At 44.0% G+C, this 20,609-nt stretch overlaps 1 protein-coding gene across 2 annotated transcripts in view; it reads left to right on the top strand.

Moving 5' to 3' along the window:
- Positions 1 to 20,609, top strand: part of PTPRT (protein tyrosine phosphatase receptor type T) — a 715,579-nt gene that overhangs the window by 460,792 nt on the left and 234,178 nt on the right. For both annotated transcript variants that reach the window (XM_065414819.1, XM_065414820.1), the window contains exons 8-9: positions 3,818 to 4,114; positions 13,902 to 14,011. In XM_065414819.1, coding sequence (XP_065270891.1) covers positions 3,818 to 4,114; positions 13,902 to 14,011 — 407 coding nt within the window. The remainder of the gene's footprint in view (positions 1 to 3,817; positions 4,115 to 13,901; positions 14,012 to 20,609) is intronic.

Consider the following 20,609-nt stretch of genomic DNA (forward strand, 5'->3'; position numbering starts at 1 on the left):
CTAGCAGCCTGGTTTTTCAGAGGTATTAAAGGAGAAAAGGGGCAGATAGACTGCAGGGCCGGCTCCAGGCACCAGCCCAGCAAGCAGGTGCTTGGGGCGGCCAATGGAAAGGGGCGGCAGGTCCAGCTCTTCGGCAGCGAGTCCCTCTTGGAGGGAAGGACCTGCCACCGAATTGCCGTCGCAGAATAAAGCGGCAGCGGTGAGGTGCCGCTGAAGTGCTGCCGATCGCGGCTTTTGCTTTTTCCCCCTCACCACTTGGGGCAGCAAAAACACTGGAGCCGGCCCTGGTAGACAGAGATGAATTACTACAGGGTGGCAAGTGGCAAAGGCCAGCACAAGGTCTGGTAATAAGGAGGCTAAGCCGTGAAGAGCTGGAACTAGAAATAAGTATCTCTAAATGTAGAAGCATAGGTGCTGGAACTAGGGATGCTGGGGGTGCTGCTACACCCTCTGGTTTGAAGTGGTTTCCATTATATACAGAGTTTACCATTTGGTTCAATGAGTCTCAGCACCCCCACTATACAAATTGTTCCAGCGCCCTTCCATAGAAACCTTCATTAAAACTAAGTGTGGTGGCAGGAGCAGCAAATGTATTCGTTCACTTTTCTTATGAAAATCGACGATTGGCTACCAGTCGGCACAAAGCATGAACACTCAGGTGAGATTCCTCCACACAGTGCTCAGCTAGTGTGCCCAAATCCTTCCTGCCCCTTCTGAGAGTAAAGATAGTCTCTCTTCCTGCGCATGCTCACTTTTTCTACCTCTCCCCTCTCCCCCCGCCTCTTTAAATTTAAAAGAAAGGAGGTATGGTTGTATCACGTGGCTCTTCAGAAGTAAAGATGCTCCAGTTACCAAAATCATTTGGAGTGATCTCCGCTTTTTAGGGATCCATCTCAGGGGAAATGTGTAGAGTTCTCAGCTTGTTACTAATGGCTTTCAAGCTCCTGCAGTTTCATATCCAGTTTAATAAAGCCCTTGGATGATTGGCAAGACTTCCACCTCCCAAGTCTCAACATCGTCTTCACTTTCCTGACAGGTCTCCAGGAACACGGGACTGCTTGGTTACAGTGCGGAATTGTCTACCTCCCCCTTTCCCAGTCTATCCACCCGGAGAGGCCAGCAGCACTTGTTAACTTAAAATAGGAATTGTACCAAATGCCTTGGTAAATAGTAACTAAATGAATAGAGATCGCAGATTGGAGGTAAGGGTGGAGGGGACTAGTCCAAAGACAGTTCAGGATGAGACCACACTGAACCTAAATCCCATCAGTGTGTTACGTGGTGCTGTGCTGGGAGAGGCATCATCTTTTGAGTGAGAAATTCTGTTGAGGGCCTGGCCATTTGTCATTTTAAAATTCTGTAGTCCCTTCTGCATAGTTGCTTTTAGATCCCAGTGGCCTCACTACATTCCCATCTAGGTAATTGTTTTGCCTGCCTGTATCTCCCATGATAGTTTCAGCTGGGTATAAGATTTTTTCATTTTCCCCCTCAAATCGCACTCTCAGTTGTGTTGCTGTATCCTGGTGACTAGTTACCAGCTTTCACCTCAGAAATAGCTGTTGTTATTAAATGTAAAGTGTTAAATGTGTTTTCTAGGGAAAGTGTTATATAATGGCTGGAGCAGGAAACTAGGTGTCAGTTCTAAAGTTCTGCGGAGGACTGTGTGTGTTCCTGGACAAGCCACTTAAACCTCTCTGTGCCTCCGTTTATTCCTCTTTAAAATGAGGATAAAGTTTCCCTCACAATGTGGGGATTGAGGCTTCATTGTTTGTAAAGAGTCTAGCAACCAATCATTGAATATGCTATGGAAGTGCCAAGAATGATTATAAAAAACAGAATACAATAGCAATTACTATATACGAGAGATTTGAAATTCTAAACCATAGTTGCATGCTGTAAATCACCTAGTTTTAGTGTCCTATTTTTAAAGTGCACACGTGTGTATTTTAATATATATGAAATGTTCATTTCTGAAGTAGTTATTGCCCCATTGTTAATGGTTACAGATTTTGCAGTGAGACGTGTCTCACCGACCATTAGTATGTTCTCTGCTCTTACATTAGCAGAAGAGGAGATGCTTTGTTTGTTGTTCTTCACTTCATAACAAATTCTAGAGGGCGTTTCCCCCCTTTATTTCTCTCTCTCTTTCTTTCTAAAACTATTTTGTTTTCCTTATGACTGTTTTTGTTTGTTTGTTTTAAAAAAAAGTAGTAGTCTTTCTGTGATTTGAAATTGAGAGACAGCAAAATTTGTGGGTAAAATATTTTAAATTATGCTCTAATATTAAGAAGTTGCAGATGAAAATTATATGTATTTCACTAATTTTCTCTCCTGCATTCGTACATGTGCACTCTTGTAGCATTGATTGAGGGATGATTAATTAAAACTTTAAAATACCATACAATTGTGAGACATACCCGCTCAAAAATGTGTGTGTGTGTGTGTGTGTATATGTAGTATACTTACCACCTAATGCATCTCAATCATTCACTCATTCATCCCTCAATCTTTGTGTAAAATACAACTATACACTCTCACATTCACTTTTTAAAGTGGTCAAAGCTATGCTGTAAACATAAATAGGCAACACCAAGTGAAAATTATTCTTACACATGCATCTTTACCTCAAGCTGAGTCTGTAGAAAGAATAATGAATGAGCTTCATTAGGACTTTATATTACCTCTGTTGCTGTGGTATTCATCTCATAAATGGTACCACTTCTCCCTTCAACCAATAATTAACCTCTGCTGCGGCCTCTATGAATGTTCCAGATCCATGGGCACTTTCAAATAGCCACCATTTAAAAAGAAAAAAAATTGCCAGAGGAATGTTTCCTATATTCACTCCAAACTTGCACTGGTCTAAGGTACAGAAATATACAGTTCTATACCCATGACATATTTAAGGTGTGATAACATGTGACTCATTAGGGCTAGAAATGTGGGAAAGGGAGATTCCTAACCTTCCAGTGGGGATATACAGCAGTTCATTTATTATATAGTATCTATTATAATTTTTACAGCATGTATCCATAGCATTAGGTGCCTAGTACTGGCTCTGGAAGGTCCTGTTATATTGGACATTAAAATCACGATATTAATGTGTATTTGGAAAAAAAAAGTATGAGATTCTAAAACATTACTTTCAATATTTTTCCTCTTTCTCTGAGAAATTTCCCAGTAATGTGGGATTTAGGATATTAAAGTAGCCTGGTTTTACAGATGGAGGAACACAAAAAAATAGTCTCACCCAGTCAATATGTATTTCTAAAATAGCTGTTCTATAAACGTGGTACAGGAAGAATGTATGATGGTATGGTGAGATGTTACTCTAATAACTCACTCAAGGCTTTGGCAATAGGGCATAGGAGTAGACTAGACCAAGTGTCTGAGTGCCTCCCAAGCATTTAAAAAGAGAGAACAGTAGCACTGGTGAAGTGCGGTGGTGTTCCCAAACTCATTCTCATAAACCTCCATACTGCACCCTCATGTTCTCATTCTCTGTGCAGGGAGGATGTGCAGTGGTTAGGGCATTAGCTTAGGACGTGAGAGAACTGGGTTCAGTTACTGCCCCACCTCCGTTCTCTTGGGCAGGACATTTAGTCTCTCTGTGCCTCAGTTCCCCGTCTGCAGAACAGCGATAATAGCACTTTTTCCTACCTCACGGGGGTGTTGTGAGGACAAATTCATTAAAGATAGCCAGGCGCTCAGCTACTATAGCAAGTTGGGCCATAAGTACTATAGATAATGCACACTGAGAGATCCACGGATGCCTGCCTCCTTTAAAGCCTTTTCATTTCTTTCACTTGTTGCACAGATCCAGTCCATGGACCGCAGAGTATGGAAGTTGTTGACATCCGCTCCCGGCAGCTGACCTTGCAATGGGAGCCCTTTGGTTACGCGGTGACCCGTTGCCACAGCTACAACCTAACAGTCCAGTACCAGTACGTGTTTAACCAGCAGAAGTACGAGGCAGAGGAACTCATCCAGACATCCTCACATTATACCTTGCGAGGCCTTCGGCCCTTCATGACCATCCGGTTGAGGCTAGCACTTTCTAATCCAGAGGGCAAAATGGAAAGCGAGGAGCTGGTGGTACAGACTGAAGAGGATGGTAAGAAAATGTTTTGTTTTTTATTTTAATATTTATTTTTTCATGGTTCAAAGTTCTAAGTAACTGTTTGGGGGGGAAATGACTTGGTAAAAATGGCATTGTGGGCTTGGAGGTGGTGTCTCATCAATTCCGTATCAGATTTCCTTGGGCTGCAATTAAAATAGGGATTATATATATTTACCTACTTTTCATGGCATGGATAATGTTTGTAAAGCACTGTGAAGCTGCAAGTAATATTCATGTCTGCCAGTCAGCAGCAAAGGGCCCAGTTCTGGGAAGTGTTGGGTGCTAAACTCCCAGTGCGCCCCCCCACACCCCCCCCCTCCGAGACAAACTTCTCCAGTCCCATGGCTTATTTTATTTATTGTAGGGGAAGCTGGTTAATCTAATAGCTCAAAAAGTATAAATGTGTGCTGCAGTGCCAAAGACTCAGCGTTCAAACCCCGCTGATACCTGCGCTTGTTACGAGTTTATATAACAGAATTTTACTGTCTTCCCTTAACAAAAAACAAAAACAAAACCCACCACCCTAGGAAATTACATACCAAATGTGATAAAGAACGTTATTTAGGTTGTAGAGTCAGGCATTCAAGTTAAGAAATTTGAGATTTATGGTTGCGTGTCCAACCTTAATTCTGCCACTTTGTGCATATGCCTTATAATGCAGCCTTTAATTAGAGAATCACACGCTGTCTTTTCCACAGGGGTCTGCCCTCATTCAGTGCGCAGGTTGGCGGCGTAGGGGACCAGAATGAAGGTTCCATAGGCAACTGCAATTCTGACACTTGCAAACTTTTGAGTGCTTAACTTTCCAACCTAAATAACATTTTAATATAGCTTTTTGTACATAATTTAATTTCCAGAATGCACCTTTTTTCCATAATTCTGGACATTCCAGGTCACACGGTGTTCTAACATATCATGTACACCTATTATGCTAAATTAATGAGGCCAGATTCTGCCACTCTTGTTCCATAAGAAGTGCTTTGAGGATGTATTATTGATATTTGTATTATTGTGTCGCTTAGGTAGAGTGACCAGATGTCCCCATTTTATAGGGACAGTCCCGATATTCGGGACTTTTCCTTATATAGGTGCCTATTACCACCACACACCCCCTTCATCCCGATTTTTCACACTTGCTATCTGGTCACCCTACGCTTAGGCATCCCAGGACCCCAATGTGTGAGGCTCTGTACAAACACAGAACAAAAAAGACAAGAAACACGATACAAGAAAACGATGAGACAGTATTGGTCAGCATGGGAAGCAGTGGTCTCAGCACACCAGCAGTCAAACATTGTCTAGTTTTTTTTGTAGACCTCAGACAAAGGAGAATTTGAAGGAGGATAATGTTGTAGTGTTGTGGTTGTTTACAGGGAGCTTCTTCCAAGCATGAGGGGAAGCATGGGAGAAAACACAAAGGTGCTTGTTTTGAACATTTAATGTGGGCAACAGAGACTGAAATCATGGTCCAATCAGAGGCAGGAGTAGGATTACCAGGTGACCATTTTTCGTCTGGAACACCTAGTTGAAAAGGGACCCTGGCAGCTCCGGTCAGCACCGCTGACTGGGCCATTAAAAGTCCGCTCGGTAGCGCAGCAAGGTTAAGGCAGGCTCCCTGCCTGTTGTGGCTCTGTGCAGCTTCCGGAAGCAGCAGCATGTCCCCCCTTCTGCTCATAGGCTTAGGGGCAGCCAGGGGGCTCTGCGTGCTGCCCCCACCCCAAGCACCAGCTCCGCCGCTCCCAATGACTGGGAACCGCAGCCAATGGAAGCTGCAGGGGTGGCGCCTGCAGATGGGGCAGCACGCTGCGCCTCCGCGTAGAACCGGTATGGGGACATGCTGCTGCTTCCGGGAGCTGCTTGAGGTAAGCGCCACCCGGAGCCTGCACTCCTGACCCCCCCTCCTGTGCCCCAACCCCCTGCCACAGCCCTGATCCCCTCCCACCCTCTGAACCCCTTGATCCCAGTCTGGAGCACCCTCCTACACCCCAAACCCGTCATCCCTGGCCCCTCGCCACAGCTCAACCACCAGCCAGAGCACTCACCCTTCCCCCCCGCACCCCAAGCCTCTGCCCTAGCCCAGAGCCCTTCCTGTACCCTGAACCCCTCATTTCTGGCCCCAGCCCAGAACCCATACCCCCTGCCTCAGCCCGGAACCCCCTCCCATACTTCGAACCCCTTGGCTCCACCCCCCAGCCCAGAGCCCCCCCCGTACCTCAAACCCATCATCCCCAGCCCCACCCCAGAGCCCGCACCCTCAGCCAGAGCCCTCACCCTCTCCCACATCCCAACCCACTGCCTCAGCCCGGAGCCCCCTCCTGCACCCTGAATTCCTCATTTCTAGCCTCACCCCGGAGCCCTAACCCCTTCCTGCACCCAATCCCCCTGAGCCAGCCTGGTGGAAATGAGTGAGCGACAGAGGGAGGGGGGATGGAGTGAGTGAGGACGGGGCCTCGGAGGAGGGGTGGGGCAAGGGTGTTCGGTTTTGTGTGAGTAGAAAGTTGGCAACCCTAGGCAGGAGTCAACTTTTCAATACTGAATGAGTGATGATAGGTTATGAAGGGCCTTGAAAGTGAAAATAAGCAGCTTATATTTGATACAATAGAAGAGATAGACTCATAGAATTTAAGGCCAGAAAGGACCATCATGATCATCTATTTTGATCTCCTGCACGTTGCAGGCCATAGAACTGTCGCTGAATTACTGAAGTCCTCAAATCATGATTTAAAGGCTTTAAATTACAGAGAATCCACCATAAGAGATGGTGCCAGTAAACGGATTCAAAAAGAAGGATGACATGTCCAAGCGATAGGCTAGGAAAATTATCACAAAATTATTAAGCCTGTCACAGTTCAGGGTATCAGCACCTGTACTTCCCCTCAGTGGTCAAGCAAGGGCACCCACCCTGAGACTTCTGGATCCCTGGGTCATCGCCTCTCTTATGTGGAGAGACGTGTCTCTCTCCTTTGTGAGCAGACTGAACAGTTCCCTGCCTTCACTATGTTATTCCCAGCAAAAGATAGACTGCCTAAGCAGACCTGCTTGCTTTCTCTTCATAGACTAACAGTGTAAATCCTCACAGGTAAGCTACTACACAGCTTTTTCTCTGCAACCACATTTACTCTTAGGTTAAAAGCGTCACAGAGAAAACAATAAAAGAACCTACCCACATGCTAATAAGCTTATCAGAGATCACCCCCAAATCTACTATGGTGATTAGTCCTTTCAAACCCTACAGAGGGATCTCTGTTGTGGTCACAAGTTCATAAGAGCCTGAGTTCAGAACTCATGAAAAGTTTAGTCCCTCCCTTATACAGTGGAAGGTGTTCTTTGATCTGGAGTTTCCAGGAACAGGTAATCAGTAGGCAATGGGTTTTCCAGGCATCACTTCAAAAGGCCTCACAAGGACCTCCTAGGAAACCCACTTCACACATTGTCCCAAACAGTTCTTTAAAGTTCCAAGCATTTCCACAAGCTTTCCATCAATCAGTCCCCCTGAAAAGTTATACCCAATTCTACAGTGCCACATAAACAATTGTATTTTTACTACAGTGGATCCCAAAGGTATTAAACAATAAGGTTTAACTTAATTCAGTAGGGTTTGTCCAGGATATTGCAGGAAATTTCCCTCTGTCACAAAGCCACGTTAGCTGAGACTCAAACTAAGAGTCCTTATGGGCTGCAAGCATCCACTCTATCTAATGGGATATAAGGAAGCATCTTTCCCTTGCCTGAGCTATTAGGCACTGCTGAGCTAAATTTCTCTGTGATGAAAGTGGCTCTGGCATTACAGTATATCACACAGGGAAGTCCAGGAGATGGCGGACCTTTCTATTAATTCAGGGAAATGATCAGAGTTTTTGTCAGACAGGACTGGGAGTGCATTTGGTTAGTTATCTTTCACAGCATTAGAGTTTTGCTTGAGTAGGTGGATTTTTAGTGGCTTTGTAATCATAATGAAAGATAAATCTTAAATTGTTACTCTGCTGGGGAAATCAGCCTTTCATATTGATAAAGGTGAACAGCCCTGGAGCAGCTCTATGCCAGGGTGCAATCTACCTATCTGTGTAGCTAGAGTCTTAGTGTTGTGTGGGTGAAAGAGGAGGGTACATTAAATTATCCACTGGATTTTATTATTCCTTGATGTTGTAACCAAAATGTTAGAACATTGGTGTTATTTAACTTATTCCTCTCCTCTTTTTTCTTGTAGGGTTCTATATAGGGTACATTTCCCTGCACAGACTTGTTAATTCACCATATTTGATGGCACAGTGGTAAATGCACAAGACCTACACTAAAGGAAAATACAAACACCTGTACTGCAGACTGGTAACCTTAGGGAGAGAATATAGTGGGCCCATAAAAATGAGGGTCTGGTGCCTCTGCCATTGTTTTCTGCAGTGTCTGTGCTAGCCACTTCATGTAGCATCCTAAGATATTGTGCATCCCATCTCTATTGCTCCTGGACAGAGATTATGAGCTGTGGTGATGGTCAGTAGGTCTGGGAGATCAGTGGATCTTTGAAAAGGTATTGGGAGAAGGGGAGGTTACATGAGGAAAACAATTTCTGATGAAGACCATGCAAGTGTTCTATCTTCTCTAATTCTTCCAGGCCCCCCTTCCAAGGGCAAAATAGTTTTGTTTTCCTAAAAGGGAAAACCCTGCTCCCTCCCCTGAATGTGGAGCTCATCAAATGCATTGGAACCAGGGTTGTTCTGCTGCACAGGCAGCAAGAGTTATTGAAGCCATACAGGGGTATATATCTCCTGGATGGAGCACAGTTCTGTGAGTCAGATCTCTGTGCTGTCCTACAAGGATTTTGAGGTATGGGGAAGAAGCAGGGGAAGCATTGGAGGAGGTGTGATAGATCCATCACTGTGCAGTTGCACTAGTCATTGCCTCATACGATAAACAGGTATAGCTACTGTGGGAGCTATTGCAACCTCAGAGCTTCAGTGGGAACTGTGGAGTGGTTTGGCGTAGCTGTTCTATGACACCAAAGGGTGTTTCTTGGGCAGTGCACTGATTTCCAGGAATGTAACCAAAGTGCACAAATGGAGAATCCAAGGGTCTATGCATGTGTCTTATTTGTGTCTGAGCCATAATCCTATATAATATGTGGTAAACTCTGGACCTCATATGTACTCTTACAGCTGCATACTCTCACAGCTATATGTCAGAACAGAATTTAGCCCTAAATGTCTTCAGTTCACCACCTCATTTCTGGAGACCAACTCTCCTCAATCTCCTGCCCTCTTATGCCCTCTGAACACTTTGTAATCTTGAGGAGACAATCCTTTCTCCTATAAGTCCATCTGTACTTTTGCCTGTCTACTGTTTATGCAAGATACTAACACTCTTTTGTGTCTGTTAGCCTCAAGCATGCTGAACCAGAGATGGCACACTTATTTCAAAGTTCCTTGTTCGAGGTTTTCAGGAGAACTTGCAATATTCCTTCATTCTTTCTTCCACTTAGTAAAATGGAGCTCTTGTGAGGTTCTTTCCATCAGTCAATGTTTACTCAGATAGTACTATTTTTAAAGTTTTTTCCATGTCCCCTGCTCTCCCTCCCACTGAGTGTTAGTAAAACATCTGGTCTAGGGGAGTCTAATCTCTCAAACACGTCAACCCCACCTCCACCAGTATGCCCACTTAAACGAGACAAAATGTGATCAAACCAAACTGGAGGTGTCATAGCCTTTCATGTGATACTGCCGAGAGAGAAGTGTGGTGTGAGCAAGCGTGACCAGATACTACAGTTGTCCGTCTCCCACCAGTTGGTTGGACAAACTGTACAGCTTCTCAATCTGAGCAGCTTAATAAGAAGTTACATCTCACATTTGGATGCGGTTATTGCTACTTAGGTGTTGTGACAGACCCAGACCAGTGGGGTACAGGAGTCTGGTAGAGGGCAAACATACTGGTCACTGGATGAGTAGTTTTCTGTTCCCTGAGTGACCAGAGCAGGGGCTGCACTAGAGTAATCAGGAACCTGCTAGAACCAGTTAAGGCAGGCAGGCTAATTAGGACACCTGGAGCCAATTAAGAAGAAGCTGCTAGAATCAATTAAGGCAGGCTAATCAGGGCACCTGGGTTTTAAAAGGAGCTCACTTCAGTTTGTGGCGCGAGTGTGAGGAGCTGGGAGCAAGAGGCGCAAGGAGCTGAGAGTGAGAGGGTGTGCTGCTGGAGGACTGAGGAGCACAAGCGTTATCAGACACCAGGAAGAAGGTTCTGTGGTGAGAATAAGGAAGGTGTTTGGAGGAGGCCATGGGGAAGTAGCCCAGGGAGTTGTAGCTGTCATGCAGCTGTTACAGGAGGCACTATAGACAGCTGCAGTCCACAGGGCCCTGGGCTGGAACCCGGAATAGAGGGCGGGCCCGGGTTCCCCCCGAACCTCCCAATTGACCTGGACTGTGGGTTCTTCCAGAGGGGAAGGTGAATCTCTGAGGCAAGAAAATCCGCCAATAAGCGCAGGACCCATCAAGATAGAGGAGGAACTTTGTCACAGTGTGTAATGCAGGAACTCATGTGCCTGCATACCTAGTTGAGTGTCCAGGTGTGGGATTTGGACATACGACTGAAGTGGCCATGGCTAACAATTGGCCTTCCTTTGTTTACCCTCTTTACGACATCTTATACTTAAATCATGACCCTACTAGTCAATAGGCTGCAGCTTTGCAATGTGAGCCAAATGGGAATCTCTCTCTCTTACTCTTGAATACGGCAAATCTTAATCTTCCTTCTGGGGAATCTTCACCACAGCAGAAAGGAGTGGCTCTTGAATGTGTTCTCCATTGTCTGGCTGTCATCGGTAGCTGCATTACTTGTGCACCAAGCTGAAGACAGTTTAATTTTTTCTGAAGCCAGAGCTGATCCTTAAATACTGACTGTAGCAAAAAACAAAACAAAATGAAAACACTTCCTGTTGCTGATACATAAACAAAGATGTCCATCCGTTAAAGAAGAGAAAGATACAGCTGTGCAATATCAGTCCTTCATACTGGGTATTTCCTTCCATCATAGCTTCACTCAGTGATTGGAAAGTGCCTGGTTTAATTATACGTCAATGTCCAAAAGACAAGGAAGATTGTAGTAGTTAGCATTCTGCCTGTAAATACATTTTAAGAATAAAATTATGAAGTGAATAACTTTATTCCTAGAACTCAACCAGAAAGTGCACACAGAGCAAAAGGGGAAGAAAAGGAACCCATTAAAGAATTGTTTGTGATGATGATGGAAGATTACTTCAGAGAGGAAACAGGAGATAAGATAGGGAATAAAATTATCCAAAAGGCTGGGAAGAAAAGAAGAAAATTTGGCTTAGCTCATTTATTTACATCTTAAAGGAGGTCTTCATGGCTCAATCCCTAGTTATTTTAGGTTGGTTTTGCTTGTACACAAAACAGAACTCTTATGCTATTTTAAACTCAGTGGCATACCAAAACAAATAAAGCATGAATCCTGTTATATCTGATGCTTTAAACACAAATCCATTACACTTTTGAGACAAATGACTCCTACAGAGTACTTAAGCAAATCTTATATAAACAAATATTTACTGGCACTGTCATCTAAGGTTTAAGACAATGTGCTGTTGAAGTAAAGCTTGAAAGGTTAGATCAGTATGTGTTGACCCAGCAAAAACAGTAGGGGTGTTTATTGTTGTGCCTCCTGAATTATGGGTCACCTAGTCCAGTAAGCAGAGTACCAAACTGGGTTTTGTTCTCAGCTCCATCACTGATTTTCTATGTGACTTAAAGTTATTCAGCTTCCAATTCTGCAGTGGATCCATGTGAGCAGTACTGAGATCTAAGCATGTTTGTGCCTCAGTTACCACTTCTGTGAAGTGGGGATAATATTGTTTAATCACTTCTGTAGAGAGGGCTTTGGTGAAAGTACTTTGTAAGAGCTAAATATTACTACAGTAGAACCTCAGAGTTACGAACACCAGAGTTACAAACTGATCAGTCAACCACATACTTCATTTGGAAACAGAAGTACTACACCGGGGTGGGCAAACTACGGCACTCGGGCCGGATCCGGCCCCTCAGGGCTTTGGATCCGGCCCGCGGGATTGCCCCCTGTGGCTCCGCGGGCCCCGCAACGCTCTCACAAGCGGCCGGCACCACATCCTTGTGGCCCCACTCCTTGCATTGCCCTTGCCTCCAGGCCCCGCTCCCCGCAGCTCCCATTGGCCGGGAACAGGGAACTGCGGCCAGTGGGAGCTTTGGGGGAGGTACCTGGAGGCGCGGCAAGGGCAGCGCACGTGGAGTCCTCCGCCCCCTCTCCCCCAGAGGCCGCAGCGCTTCCTACAGCAGCGCGGGGCTGGGGACAGGGCAGGCATGCAGGGAGCCTGCCCTGGCCCTGGTGCATGCCGCTGCCATCCTGGAGCCGCTTTAGGTAAGCGGCGCCGGGCTGGAGCCCGAACCCCTCCTGCCCCCCAACTCCCTGCCCTAAGCCCCCTGCCTGCACATCGCACCTCAACTCCCTGCCTTGAGCCCCCTTATACACCCCACACCCCAAGCCCCTGCCCTGAGCCCCCTGCTGCACCCTGAACCCCATGCACCCCAAGCCCCTGCCCTGAGCCCCCTGCCGCAGTCTACACCCCTCCTGCACACCTACCCTGAGCCCCCTCCTGCACTCCGCAGTCCTCCTGCACCCCAACCCCCTTCCGAGCCCCTCATACACCCCACACCCCTCCTCTGCCCCAATCCCTTTCCCTGAGCCCCTTCCTGCACACCACACCCCCTCCCACACCCTGCACTCCCTCCCGTATCCCAACCCCCTGCCCCGGCCCTGCATACAATTTCCCCACCCAGATGTGGCCCTCGGCCCAAAAGGTTTGCCCACCCCTGTACTACACAATCAGGAAGCAGCAGAGACAAACAAAACAAATAAACACAGTACAGTACTGTGTTAAACGTAAACTACTACAAAAATAAAGGGAAAGCAGCATTTTTATTCCACATAGTAAAGTTTCAAAGCTGTATTAAATCAATGTTCAGTTGTAAACTTTTGAAAGAACCATAACATTTTGTTGAGAGTTATGAACATTTCAGAGTTACGAACAACCTCTGAGGTATTTGTAACTCTGAGGTTCTATGTATTATGACTGTATGACACAAGTTGCTATATTTGAGGCTTTGTTAAATCATGCACACTTGTTCAATTTATTTTTATTTAAGGAATGTATTTTTATTGTCTTAATATGTAAAAGAAATGAGGTAAGTTGGAAAATAAAAAATACACATTTAATAACAAAATGAAATATCTATAGATACCTGGATACGTGATAAATGGTACAATTATAAATGCATAATTTCTTGGCAATAGAAGTAGGCAATTTCTTGCATGATCATGTTGGGGATAGGGAAACCTGGGGTGTGTGCAGATATACAAACAAAGCACTAGCTGGTAATACATTAAGTTGCTATTTGTATCTTCTATAACCTCTGATTCTGTGATAAATACTCTCAATAAGTTGCCTCTGTCATGCTGATGGAGCTAGGTATGGTGGATCACTGAAACATTGGAAGATAGCAGCGACTTTACATTAGAGTGTGTTTGTTGTTAATATTCAGTATGTGAGTTTTCATGTTTGGACCCCAAGGTCAAGAATGGACCAATAGTAATGGGTACTAATACCTTTTTAAATGTTCCCGTTTGGCCCAGAGTGTATGTTTTCTCAGCTCTAGAGCACCATTGCTGGAAGACTTTAGCCTCTCTGGGATACACATGAGACTGTTGTGGAGAGTTACTGACTTTCCACTCTTTTCCTTTATAGTTCCTGGACCTGTTCCCCTAGAATCTATCCAAGGAGGACCCTTTGAAGAAAAGATCTATGTTCAGTGGAAGCCTCCAAATGAGACCAATGGTATCATTACACTCTATGAGGTAAGGAGAACAGATTGCTGTGAAAGAGTATCTACCAGAGGACCTGTTCCATGTGTGCGCAAGTGTATTGGTCAGCATAGCCATGATGTTTCAGAGATTTCAGTAGGTGTTTAAAGGAGACTTAAATAAAATAGGTGAGAATCTTCATGGTACCTTGCTGCTGCCACTGAAATGTGTAATCTAGTAAATAGCTCTACTTTAAATCACGTCCAAATGTGACCCTTAACTATCTCCATTGCCCCACATCCAGGTCATCGCAAATTCTGCCATTTATTCCTCCACAGCATTTCCAAGATATACTTTCCATCCTTTCTGCCCCTAGAGCTATAATGCTTTCAGGCTTTCATTATCTCCCATCTTGAATACTGCAGCCACTTCCTTTCTCTGCCATATAGTTTCCTTCTGGTTTTCACAAAATGCAGCCAATAAGCACCTTCCTTATTAAGTACTCTCACTCTGTCAGCCCCCTCATGGAATTTGGTTTAATCCATATGTCTAATAAAAATGTGTTATCCAAAGCTTTAGCTATGTCTTCATAATACAATCTTCACTCTGATAGCTTCACTTGTGTGGTATACCTATCCTTTGTCTTCAGGGGGTAAACCTGTTGGGGGAGAGGATATGCGTCTTTTGTTTGTGCTGTGCCTAGCATAATGGGTAGGAACCTATCAAAGGATGTATGCCATTAATCTGAAATCTGGTGCCTCATCTGTAAAGTGATGGAACATCCTATGACAGAAATAACAATATTCTGCAATATCTTGGACAAACCTTACTGAAATCTTACTGAATTGGTTTAGACCTTATTGAAATGAGTTTCATGCCTTTGGGATCCATTTTATTAAAAAAATCAATTGTTTATTATGGCGAGATTGTATGTAAATTCTCTAGGAGGAGCAGGTATGCTAATGTAATTCCTCCAGTTATCAGCCCTTTGAAGCCACCTCTGGAGAGTTTTGCATATACTAGTTCAAACTGGATTCTCCAGGGACCAACAGACAAAGAGAGGATTTTTTGATAAATAGCCTGGTTTTCAATATGCTCAGGGCTTTTTGTTCTGATCCAGCAAATCATCAGGAGGTCCACGGAGGACCCCAATCCTTAAGGAAGGGTTGGGAGGACTGATGCTGACCTTGTGGAGATTGGGTAGGAGGTGGGGATTATTCTCTGGTAAAATTATTGGCATAATTGTAGGTTCCTTTTATTGTTTTAAATATGTTTTTTTCCTGTAGTTTGTTTATCTTCAGAATAAAATATGTTTCCTGAGAGAGAACTGTGTGCTAACTTATAATTGAGGGAAGTTATGCTATTATTAGTCTTGCTGGGAATAACATGCTGAAGGCAGGGAACTGTTCAACCTGGAAATATCTCAGTCAGAAGGGAGAGAGACAATGATTTTCCACCCAGAGAGATGATGACGGGGAGGGATCCTGAAAGTGGGTGCCCTTGGTGACATGAAGGGGAAATATAGATGCAGTTTACCTGGAAAGTGACATATCTTTTCCAGAAGTTCTGTGAAAGATGCACTTAGAGTGTGGATTTTGAAAGTTAGGCACACAGATGGAGTAAATGTGCAGATGATCAGAATTGTCCATTTGTACATGCAATTGCTCAGTTTGTGCATTCATTCATATTAATCACATGCGCAAATTAGGGGACAGATTCCTGAATCTTGTTGAACTTCATTAAGCCATCTTTCCATTCTACCAGTCCTGGAACCAGCCAGGGACTGTTACAGCCTTTAGCATTATTTAGAGCAGCATATAAACTGCTCTGTGCTATAAAGGCCAGACTGAACCCTTAGGGACTGTATTACACTGTAGCTATACCGCTTCCTATCCAGGAATGCCCTGTTAGACAGAACTCTCTGCCTAAGAGAGCAGGATCTGATCTTCTTTGGTATGAGGTTGTGCACCTAACCTGTTTGAAAGAAGGCAACTGTGTAACAGACTCTGAACTGACAATCTCATGACTTAAAGGGCTAACCTGTGAGCAGACACTGCACTGGATGAATGTACTAATTGTCACTTTTGGAGCCCATAAGGCAAGAGACAGGAACAGTTTACAAAATAGTATCAGTAAGGCAATTTAGTAAAAAGGAGGAGCTAATAGTATTCGGCTTGTTAAGGTACAGTCCAGAGCTGACTTTCAAGCCCTGTGATATCCCCTGCTGCAATCCCACCTGGTTTTGGGAAACTAGAAATGTGAGGTGGGATCCCAGCATTCACTTAAAAAAAAGAGCGTAAAGCCTCTTTCCTTGCGAAGGTAGCTTTTGAAGGCCTAAACGGATCTAAAACAATTGTTAGGGTTGCAAAGAACAATGGTGGTCTCCATTTCTGCTGCAGGATGTTGAGTGAGCTAAAGAATGAGCACATAGTTTATATAAATAAATCTGTGTTGATGGGTATATCAGAAAGAATTATCCTTCTTATTACTCTAAAATCTTGCTGACTCTCTTCAGAGTGGGGTGATATAGAGGGACGGGAACCATTTACAGTTTGGTTTCTTTTTTCGCAGTGGAAGAGCACACAAAATTATTTTGGGGGCAAGCATGCAGATGGTAAACTGTTACACAGCCCAACAGAGTCTATGAAGATTTCCCTTCCATATCATTCCCACTTCCCCTCAGTTCTGACCAGCAGACCACCTGCTCTCTCGTCCTAATGGACCCCTTGGGAGGCAGTGCCAGTGATGTCAAACAGGGTTTGTTTTTAGAGTGAACAAACAAAGACTAGTTTGAGACCACCAAACTCTTATACATTGCAGCCAAAGTAAGTTCTGTAGTCTGCTGTCCAGAGATTAAATGTGAATTCATAAACTATTACGTCATCTTGCCTCACGTCTATTAAAAATGTAGATTGAGTTGATACAGTAAAAAGACTGCATATGAAAGATGTTCCTCTTCATAAATGTGTGCCATTTCAGCCAGGTCTGTAACTATAGCAATGCTACCAGATGCCTCTATAATAAAAGCAGATTTCAGATGGCTGGGTGTTACAGGGAGGTTAATGCACTAAGCCTTTCACATCTGGAAACTTGATTTTTAGAAGTGACCTGGGTCAAAAAAGAAATTGAGTTTGGTGGCTTCCGCCTAATCTCTGGTGGGGGGTTGTGTATATTGCCAAACTCCTTCACAATTCTCTATGACTAACAATCTCCATTCAGGGAAAGTCCTAGACTAAAATAAGCAATAGGGTTGTAGATGACAATTGAGACACATTGGCAAAACTATGGGGGCTGGGCAAGATTTCACCTCACCTGTCTAGACTGTAGCTGGATCTAGCCAGTATTATTATCCCCTTTTTGAGCTCCAAATGCACGTTTTGAAAGGTACACTACAAGGTCTTACATGCACACAGATAACAAATTATATAACTGCCCTTGTTTATGCTGTTTAGGAACTGCCCTGAATGGTATAAGTTGCAAATTAATTATTTTCTGAGAACACAAATGACCTATAGGAAAGTGAATATAAAAATAAATTGGGGAGTGTAAATGATTAAAAAAACCCTCCTTTTAATTCTTAAAGAGACTTGCTGCTAAACATGACCTGTGGGCACAGGTCATTGAAAGGACCTTATTAATCTGAGTTGCTTTTCTGACTGAGCAACTGCGTAGAGAGCAGTGATGCATCATAACAGTGACTTTGCCTCTTAAGTCAGATCAGTTCTTGAATCTCATTGGAGGTGTGCATACACAAATTTCCCTTCCTGATAATGACTCAATGCACATTTGATGGCTGCACCAGTAGGGGGGGGTCAAGGTGAATTCCAAGTGTTCCTCTTCCTCTATTCTCTTCAATAAAGAGGAAACCTAAGCACTAAAACAACCAGAGAATTAAAATGGAACACACAAACATCTCTCTAAGCAGAGATGCTTCCTACTGGGTATGGGGAAATTTGCAAACTGACATGGAGGTATTACCTCAGATAGCCTCATCCTCCATAGCCCTCCAAGACAAGTACTCGCAGCACTTGATGCAGTTGGAGCCAGCATGGTATAGCTATTCAGGTGTGCTTAGTTTAGTGAGGCGGTCAGTATATTCTCAACTGTAGATTTCAAGTCGTGGAACTCCATAACACAAGAGATCAATCTAAACCCAGGGCTCTCTGTGTTTAGAGTGAAAGTGGAGATACATCCTTTCGACAATGCCTATTTAAATAAACCACAGTTCTTGGCACATTTAGATATATGCCTCACCTTGCTGCCTGAGGGAATTGGGTAGCAATTGAACTCTATGCTCCCTAATTGTTTAGTGCCTTTGTGCAAAGGTACCTCTCACTTATGCATCATCTAAGATGGATAGATCTGCTTAATCTCAAGTTCAGCTGTATGGGTAGTTAGTACCCATCAGTTTTGTCTACGGTGGTATTTATCTTTAAAATTTCACATCACGAGTGTAGCACTAGTGTAGTTTCATCAGTACTAGCAATAGATGAAGTGCTATTTTAGGCAGAATTCAGGCATCTTTACCACAGCATTATCTTGACCTGCTCTCAATGGATTCTGCTGATGCCTTGGTTAAAATGTCAGTGGCTGGTCTGTGCTGCTGCTACTTTTGTTTCCTGTCACCAGTGGCCTGCACTAGCAGTATTGCAGTGGTGGGAGGTTTTAAAGAAATACTGCCAATAAAGAAAACATCCCTAATCTATGAACTAGAGTGGTTGTGTTTTTAAGAACAAGAAGCACCTTTCCTAAAAATAGCACCTATTATAAATAAATAAGTTGGGTATCCCACTAACATTCCATTTACTTTACCTCAAGGCAGATTTTTCACATTAAGCCTCTCTATTATTCTCACAATTGTCTGGCAGACAGGTGTCCACATCTCACAAATTGCCATCACAATTTGCACATGCAGATTTCACATGAAGAACTGGGTTAAAATGCAGCAGCAAAATCTTCAGTAAGCAATTTGTTTAACAGTCAAAAATCACTAAGTTTGTAATGACTATGTATAACTCGAAAGAGCTTAAACAGAATGAAAGGACCATAATGAGCCTCTTTGACTATTCAAGTTGCAACTGATTGACATTTATCCTTCATATTGCTCTTGGGGTCTGGCACTGAATGTTAAATAACACACAGCTACAGCCTTGCTTTTAAGACTGACTTTAAAAAAAATACAATAGGTTTGAGAATTGTTTCACTGGATACAGGCACAGCTGGATTTTAAAGAAAGAACCCTACAGATCTACAAATCAGAATGCAACTAGATTCTATTCTCAGGAAGCAGAAAGCTCCTGTCCAAGGCAGTAGGATAGCTCAGGATTGAAATTATGATCAACAGGATGCTGAAAATATTAAGACACCAGTTATGTGGAGAGAGAGGCAAAGACATTATAGTATATCTTACAGAAGTTAGTGAAGGGTGGTAATGGGTGAGCAGGTAGGCAGTTAATATAATGAGCATGTGAAGAGATGGTAGGTGCCGATATATGGTAAACCATAGGGGAGATGCACAGATTGATATAAAAGTAAGTAGCAGAATGGAGATTAAGATCAACAGCTCTATAGCTGGGTTAACGGGTAGCTAGGTATACAGGTGCACATAACAGACAGGCAGATCGATAGGTTTTCAAGTAAGTGTTCAGGCAAACAAGAAGAATCATGGATTGTGCTGGTATACTGGAAAAATCATGGAGCAGGTCCTCAAGGAATCAATTATGAAACACTTAGAGGAGAGGAAAGTGATCAGGAACAGTCAGCATGGATTCACTAAGGGGAAGTCGTGCCTAACTAACCTAATTGCCTTCTATGATGAGATAACTGGCTCTGTGGATGAGGGGAAAGCAGTGGATGTGTTATTCCTTGACTTTAGCAAAGCTTTTGATACAGTCTCCCACAGTATTCTTGCCGCCAAGTTAAAAAAGTATGGGCTGGATGAATGGACTGTAAGGTGGATAGAAAGCTGGCTAGATCGTCGGGTTCAATGGGTAGTGATCAATGGCTCCATGTCTAGTTGGCAGCCGGTTTCAAGCGGAGTGCCCCAAGGGTCGGTCCTGGGGCCAGTTTTGTTTAATATCTTTATTAATGATCTGGAGGATGGTGTGGACTGCACTCTCAGCAAGTTTGCAGATGACACTAAACTGGGAGGCGTGGTAGATACGCTGAAGGGTAGGGATCAGATAGAGAGGGACCTAGACAAATTAGAGGATTGGGCCAAAAAAAACCTGATGAGGTTCAACAAGGACAAGTGCAGAGTCCTGCACTTAGGACGGAAGACTCCTATGCACTGCTACAGACTAGGGACCAAATGGCTAGGTAGCAGTTCTGCAGAAAAGGACCTAGGCATCACAGTGGACGAGAAGATGGATATGAGTCAACAGTGTGCCCTTGTTGCCAAGAAGGCTAACGGTATTTTGGGTTGTATAAGTAGGGGCATTGCCAGCAGATCGAGGAACGTGATCGTTCCCCTTTATTCGACATTGGTGAGGCCTCATCTGGAGTACTGTGTCCAGTTTTGGGCCCCACACTACAAGAAGGATGTGGAAATATTGGAAAGAGTCCAGCGGAGGGCAACAAAAATGATTAGGGGTCTGGAGCACTTGACTTATGAGGAGAGGCTGAGGGAACTGGGATTGTTTAGTCTCCAGAA

Source organism: Emys orbicularis, chromosome 12, assembly GCF_028017835.1.
Source record: "Emys orbicularis isolate rEmyOrb1 chromosome 12, rEmyOrb1.hap1, whole genome shotgun sequence".
NCBI lineage: Eukaryota > Metazoa > Chordata > Testudines > Emydidae > Emys > Emys orbicularis.